Source organism: Emiliania huxleyi (assembly GCF_000372725.1).
Source record: "Emiliania huxleyi CCMP1516 chromosome Unknown EMIHUscaffold_20, whole genome shotgun sequence".
NCBI lineage: Eukaryota > Haptophyta > Isochrysidales > Noelaerhabdaceae > Emiliania > Emiliania huxleyi.
In genome coordinates, this window is record NW_005200600.1 from 314,469 (window position 1) to 321,562 (window position 7,094).

The window sequence follows — 7,094 nt, forward strand, 5'->3', positions numbered from 1 at the left end:
TTTTCATTAAGGGTGGGGATGTTTTTTTAGGGGCGGGGTTTTTTCATCCCGGGGGGGGGGAAGCCCCCCCAAGAGGCGCCCGGCCCTTTTTCAGGGTGAATTGGAGTTTTGGGGCTTTTCCCCCCCCCCCCCCCCCCCGGACCCCCCCCCCCTCCCCTCTCCCCCAAGGCCGCGAACCTGGTCGTGCTGTCCTGCGCGCGCATCCCCGACCTCGACCGCGCCTTCGCCACGTGGGCGACGCGCCTCTAGATGCGACGAGACGTGCGGCAGACACACACACTGTGGCCCCGCGGCGTGTCGCCCGATTGTCCCCGACGCGTCCCTGACATGTCCCCGACGCGTCCCTGACACATCCCCGACGCGTCCCTGACACGTCCCCGACGCGTCCCTGTAGGCCGAGCTGCCAAAGCTCGGCCTCTCGCCCGACATCGAGACGTACAATGCGCTGCTCAGCACGTGCGTGCGCGCGCGCGAGTTCTCGTCGGCGCGGCGTCGGCTCGACCGGAGCCTTCTCGGAGCCTTCTCGGAGCCTTCTCGGAGCCGTCGTGTAGGCGCGGCGGCTGCTCAACCGGATGGAGATTACCCGAGATTACCCGAGATTACCCGAGATTACCCGAGGTTGCCCGAGATTAGGCGCGGCGGCTGCTCAACCGGATGGAGGCGGAGGGGGTGGGACACAATGCCACCACGTACGAGCACCGCGTGGCGCTGCACATGATGAGCGGTGAGCCGCAGGGCGCGTTTGTCGTCTACCGCGAGTGCAAGGACGCCGAGCTGGCCCCGCCGCAGGCGAGAGACAGCCGAGAGACAGCCGAGATGCGGCCGAGGTGCAGCCGAGGTGCGGCCGAGGTGCAGCCGAGGTGCAGCTGAGGTGCAGCCGAGGTGCAGCTGAGGTACAGCCGAGAGACAGCCGAGAGATAGCCGAGGTGCAGCCGAGGTGCAGCCGAGGTGCAGCCGAGCTCATTCCTCGTCAGGGCATGTACCACGCCCTCATCAACCACCACCTCCGCCGCAAGCCGCGCCCAAACGCCGCCGCCGCCGCCGAGCTGCTCGAGGAGATGAAGGCGGACCGCCACGCGCGTCCTCAGCTGAACTCGAGTCGAGTTCTTTTCATTGAGTGGAGTCCAATCCCATTCTTGAAGGCGGACCACACTCGCGTCAACATGAACTTGCAGCGCAACGTGGCCGATGCCGTCGCCGCCGTCGCCGAGGACCGCGAGTTTGTGTTTGGCAACCGCCGCGGCCCGCAGGAGGGGGCGCGGGGACCAGCCTCCAACTTGGCCCGGGCTTGAGGCTGGCCGTCGCCGCGGCCGCCGTCGCCGCCGCCGCCGCGGCCGCCGCCGCCGCCGTCGCCGTCCGGCGACGGCCGCCGTCGCCGTCGCGCTCGATTGGTCTGTCCTCTCGTACAGGCCCTTCCCAACCTCTCAGCTGCGCGTCCGGGAGAGAGGGGGTTATGTGCGCTCTCCTGAAGGGCCTCTTACGGCGGCGGGGCAACACATACAGATGCACCGTGTTGCGGTCCCTTATCGAGTTTGTGAGTCCACTGCCGTCACCGCACACCGGACCGCGTATCACAACAACATGTATGTGTAAAGTCTGTGGTGCCGAGTGTCGAGGGGTCCTCAACCCTCAAAATTTTCTTCGGGGCGCGCTCCGCGCCGGCGGGCTGAGGGTCCACTGGTCAGGGTCCGTGCCAGCCCCGGGGCCCCCACCGTGCTCCGTGGTAAACGGGCAAACCCCTGCGCTGGGAGCCACACACACACCATGTAAAACTAAGCTCTCCGCGAGCTCTCTCGAAGTAACAACTTACTTTTCGAAGTAACTTCGAGGTTTCGACGCTCGGAAAAGTTAGTACCCCTTGCGCGCCATGAACAACCCCTCAAACGCTCAAATTTGGCGTTCCGCTCGCTTCAGCTTCTAAGCCGCACCGCGATGGCCAGCACGTCGTCGCCCGCACCTGCTGTGGCACTCACCGGATCAGGTGACGACCGACTCGTTCCTGTCGTCACTCGCTGAGCTGCGGAGTCTGCCGCATACTCACGTCAAATGAGAAGCAGGTCGGCAGGGCGGAGAAGCCCAACGACTTTGGCGTGCTCGTGACGTTGAATATTCCAGAGAGCAAACGCAAGCAAAAAAAAGCGACTCGCCATCACTGGGCCTCGCGTGAAGCCTCGTCAAGCGTGCAGCTGCCGCGCTTTCCGCGCCACATCTCTTGGCCGCGCAAGTTCCAATTCGCGGTGCCTCGCGCCGCCGTTCGGCTGCGCTCGCAGTACTGGTGGAGGCTGAATGCCGAGCTCACCGCAATGCCGTCGCCGCTGAAGGAGATGATGCCCAAAGCAAAGGGGGATGCCACGCCCAAGGAGAAGAAGGACAGCGTCCGGAACGCAAAATGGGCAAACTTCGGGCCGTATGCGGTCGACCTGGGCCCTCTCGCACCGCCGCGCATCGGGGCCATCGACAACCGTGTGGGTGCCAACGGATTCTTCCTCCCGGCGGCGTTCGAGCGGCTCTGGTTCCGCGTCTTCGACCCTGCAATCGACGAGAAGCTACCCGAGTACCCGCAGTGCTTTGAGGGCACTTCCCTGGTCGTCTCGCCAGTCCGGTGCTCTGGCGCCGCGTGCCCATTTCAGCCCAAGTGAGAGCGTCTGGACATGCCACCACGGCCGCCGGGCTGCGCAGTGACAGACAGCCACAAGCTGACAGCACCACCCAACCCGTGGCTCATCGGTAGCCAAATGGGGCGCTGCCTGGCGCGCGGATGCGTCGTCTTCCCGTACAGCGAGCAGGCGATGGGTCAGACGCTCTTTCACGAGTGGAGGGCACATCAATGGCTGGGGACGCCGCTCAAGCTCGTAGGCGTCAAGCTGCCACCTTCAAAGCCGACCCGTCGATCGGACCGTCCAAAGGCCTCTGCTGGCGCAGACGAGTGACGCAAGTGCGGGTTGCGGGTGAGAGAGCATCTTCAACGTTGACACGTGCGCATAGCGCGGAAATGGTGTTTCGTACAGGGCAGTTTGCCAGCTAAGCCTCTTTAATATTACCTTACCTCCCCGTTCCCCCCGCCCCCGCCCCTCTGCGCGTGGCTCAGCTCCGACCATGATGTGCCCCATCGCAAGACCTCCGAGGGTCGTGCTCTTTGTACAGGGCAAATATAGAGGGTGGAACAAAAGGATGAGCGGGAGGACGAGGCCAAGGCCATACGTCGTAAGCGCAAAGACCGAGCTGATGAAGAACCCGACGAAAGCGCCGAACATCTGGCTGCAGACTCCGATGCCTGCCTTCTGTTTGATCTTCCGGAGCGTCAGTTTGGGCCTGCCCGCACCACCGCCACCCGCGCCGCCGCCGCCGCCTCCTCCGCGTCTCCGCCTCCGCCTCCGCCTCCGCCTCCGCCTCCGCCTGGCGACGGTCTTGCTGGCGACGCACTCGGCCGCCGTCTTGCTGGCGACGCACTCGGCCGCTGTATTTATTGCTGGAGACATGACAAAAGGAAGACGCTGCGGAGCACGGGAGGGAGGCGCCGTTTTTCCGTTGCGCTTTGTGTTGCGAACTTACGAGGCATTTATCGGCATCTTAATACCGTAGGGACACACAGCAAGGAGTAGTGTCTACGCGCGAGTGCCAATTTGGCTACGGGTTAGGGTTGCGTTGTCCTAACGCCTCCGTCCGTCCTGCCTGGACGGGCGTTCAGGCTCGGACTGGACACCAACGCGGTCTTTCCCGTGCTCAGGGGCACTTGGAGTGCATCAGCAACCGCACGCCCGCGCACGCCCGCGCACGCCCGCGCACGCCCGCGCACGCCCGCGCACGCCCGCGCACGTGCGCGCACGTGCGCGCACGCCCGCGCGCACGCCCGCGCGCACGCCGCACTACGCGGCACTGCCCAGGTTCTCTCACGCTCAGGTTCCCTCACGCTCAGATTCCCTCACACTCAGATTCCGTGCAAGGGGGTGCCGAGGTATGCCGCAGGCCGGGATGGAGTGAGATCTTGCGGGGCAGGGCGTAGGCTAGCGCGTGAGGGCGCAGGCAAGTGCCCGAGGGTATGGGGGTGGGCGCCACCCTGGGGCTACCCGTAGCATTGTCGGCTCAGTGATGGGTATCCAAAGAAAGAAAACACAAACCCAAACGAGGGATAGGGGAGGAGGACAGGGTCCACACCTGCACGAGCAGGATTTTGGAAGGACGATCAGGGGCACAGGTGGGCTCTCCTGCTCCTGACAAGGGACACGAACGACAGGCTCGCAGCGCGGTGCACGGTGGAATCCCAACTCCATCCATCCACTGGCGGTCTCATCTCAGTCTTCTAGCGACCTTCCTCCGGCTTCTCACCGGCAGTCTTTCTATGTATGTATGTATGTAGGAAGGTGAAGAACAGCCAGGCTCGGAAAACACCAACGCGGTCTTTCCGGCGGTTATATTTTTTTTCGAAATGCAACCTTGCCCTGCGCCCCCTGGCAGCGCTGATGAAGCGTGGCGCGAGTCCCCTGACCCGGAAACCTGTTCGACGCTTGCTTAGCTCGAGCTCAGCGCCGCTGCTGCAAAACGACCTCAGCCCGACTGGCGTCCTCACGCTGACATTCAACCAGCCCGAAAAGCTGAACGCGTGGACTCTCCCATTGCTGAACAAGGCTCGCGAGAGGAAGCTGCAGTAGTTTCGACCACACACCAAAACGCCCCAGCCCCTACCGCCGTCCTTCGCAGCTCTTCTACGGGCTCGCCGACGCGACCACCGACCCGGCAGTCAAGGGCGTCGTCATCACGGGAAGCGGCAAGTACTACTCCGCCGGTGCGGACCTCTCTGCGATGATCAAACCGATGGCGCCCTCTTCTCTGATCCGGCAGATTCGCGACCGCAACCAAAGGCTGTTTGCCTGCTTCCTCGACTTTCCAAAGCCAATCGTCGCGGCGGTCAACGGCCCCGCCATCGGCGCAGCCGTCACCTCCACCTGCCTGATGGACGCGTGCTTCGCCTCGCCGGCCGCCACCTTCTCGCTCCCCTTCGCCAAGCTCGGCGCGCAGCGCGCGCCCGCCCACGCACAGCCCACGCACGTGCGACGCTCCAGTGCGCGTCTCGACCCCAGAGCAGCTCGCAGTCCTCCACCCGCGACGCCTCTCTTCTTGCCGCTGAGCGTCCTGCCTCCGCCGCAGCAGTGCCTAGGATTCCTAGACGTTTCCAGACGTCTCCCCAGACCAGCGTGCTGCCTCCGCCGCAGGAGTGCCTCCCGAGGGCTGCTCGTCCGTCACCTTCCCCGAGCGCATGGGCGAGGCGGCGGCGCACCGCATGCTCGGTGAGGGGGTCCACCGGGTACCGGGCGCCTTGGTCAGGACATGTCTTAGATCTGTCTGTCTCGGAAATGTCTAGGAGAGGAGAACTGGGTACCGAGCGCCGCCGAGGCGCGCGACGCGGGGCTCGTGCGCGAGGCGACTTCGCCTAGACCTCTCCTAGACAGTTCCGAGACCTCTCCTCGCCATCTCTTGGAGGGGGGAGGAGCTCGTGCGCGTGGCGCCGCAGCCCACCGCCTCGTAGCACCTCGGCGCAGACCCTCTCTCTCCTTACACCCCTTTGCATGCGGCGCGCCCCCGCCGGAGCTTTCCGCCACCCGCGCCACCCGCGCCACCCGCGCCACCCGCGCCACCCGCGCCACCCGCGCCACCCGCGCCACCAGTGCCACCACGCGCACCCCTCGTGCCTTTTGCCGCTGCCTCCCGACTTGCGCAACCTCCGTCCTTCTTCGGAGCGCTCGCTCTCGGCACCCAAGCCTGCCCCTCGTGCCCGCGCCGCACCACAGGTGGTCGAGCCGCATGAGCTTGTGGCGCGCGCCTCCCGCTTCGTTGAGGAGAGGATCGCGGCCGGAGGCGCGAGCTGGCCCTCGCCACCCTCGCCACCGCCGCCCTCGCCGCCCTCGCCACCCTCGCCACCGCCTCCTCCCTCGCCTTCGCCGCCCTCGCCGCCGCCACCCCCGCGCGAGGCCCTCGCCGCCGCCGGCCGGAGCGCAACCGGCCGATTGGCTCGCAGGCGGCCGCTGTTTTGACGAAGCCGAGCACGAGCGGCTGAGGCGGGTCAACGCCGAGGAGTCGGCCACTCTCGCGAACGCGTTTGTGTCTCCAAAGTTCCTCGGCGCGATGGAAGCCTTCAACGCCAAGCGCCCTCGCCCCCCGGCGCGCTCATCGCAGGCGGAGTGTGGGCGCCGCCTCACCGCGCTCTCTTTGCCCGCGCTCGTGTAGGCGGAAAAAGACGCAACTGACGCGAGTGTTCTGGATCGCGAACTCGACACTGCCGTTGTGGCGGCCGAGTGCGCGCCGCCGCCCGCGCCCCCTTCCCTCCCTTTTCACTTGCCTCTCACCTCTGCGCGCGCTGCCGCAGGTGACATCGAGGCCAACTTTGGGTTCAGGCTCGACGGGCCCGACGGGCACATCGAGCGCGACCACTGAGGCGAGGGGTCGGCGAGGCGCGAGATTCGTGCGACGGTTAGGGCAGGCACAAGCGCTTTTGAATATATATTATTCGGGATCGTACGAACACATAAATTCCCCACGCACGCCATGGTTCAATTACGACGTGTGGTGTCTCGCGCGAGTCGCCGGTTCGTTTTTTATTTTTACATTCTGTCTTTTCCATCAGCAGAGCGCGGCGTGACGCGGCTGGGTCAAAAACGCGCCACGGCGCACGGGCGGACCGTCTCCCTGTGGGTGCCGCGCGCACACGCGCGCGCTCGCGGTGGGGGCGGGGCCGAGCGTTTTTGATCTCTCGGTGAGTGCAGAGTGGGGGGGCCGAGCCGCCTCGGGGGGTGGCGGGCGGGCGTTTTGAAAAACAGAAAACAGAAAACAGAGGGGGGCAGGGCCCCCACTACGATTAGACACACGCACCTGGCTCCTGGGACAAGGCGAGAATCGCAGCATGCAGTTCAGCGGAGTCAGTGCCGCGTGAAAAAAGACAGTGTCACGGGCCGGCGCGAGATCCGCTGCGCACTCCAGATGATCCAAGGCCAGCCTCTGCGCCAAGCAGCACTTCCTTCTGCTTCAGAATGAGAAAAAGCCGCTTGATCACACTCGCATGCCTGCCAACTACCACCAGCAGATCAAGCAAATGCTCTCCG

General features: G+C 65.3%; 2 protein-coding genes across 2 annotated transcripts in view; both read left to right on the forward strand.

The window, feature by feature from the left end:
- The window catches only part of EMIHUDRAFT_449834 (hypothetical protein), a 2,133-nt gene extending 528 nt beyond the window's left edge, over window positions 1–1,605 (forward strand). The window contains exons 3-7 of the mRNA XM_005781614.1: window positions 165–234; window positions 395–484; window positions 634–789; window positions 975–1,064; window positions 1,143–1,605. Of these exons, the coding sequence (XP_005781671.1) occupies window positions 1,189–1,593 (405 nt within the window). The 5' untranslated portion in view covers window positions 165–234; window positions 395–484; window positions 634–789; window positions 975–1,064; window positions 1,143–1,188 and the 3' untranslated portion in view covers window positions 1,594–1,605. The remainder of the gene's footprint in view (window positions 1–164; window positions 235–394; window positions 485–633; window positions 790–974; window positions 1,065–1,142) is intronic.
- Window positions 1,606–4,458: 2,853 nt separating this feature from the next.
- Window positions 4,459–6,617, forward strand: EMIHUDRAFT_434624 (enoyl-CoA hydratase; the record flags this gene model as incomplete). The annotated part of the gene is made up of 8 exons (XM_005781615.1): window positions 4,459–4,625; window positions 4,699–5,008; window positions 5,211–5,285; window positions 5,360–5,418; window positions 5,787–5,853; window positions 6,014–6,140; window positions 6,223–6,290; window positions 6,362–6,617. Coding segments are annotated over 8 exons (941 nt in total), but the record flags the coding sequence as incomplete, so codon positions are not given.
- Window positions 6,618–7,094: the final 477 nt, after the last annotated feature.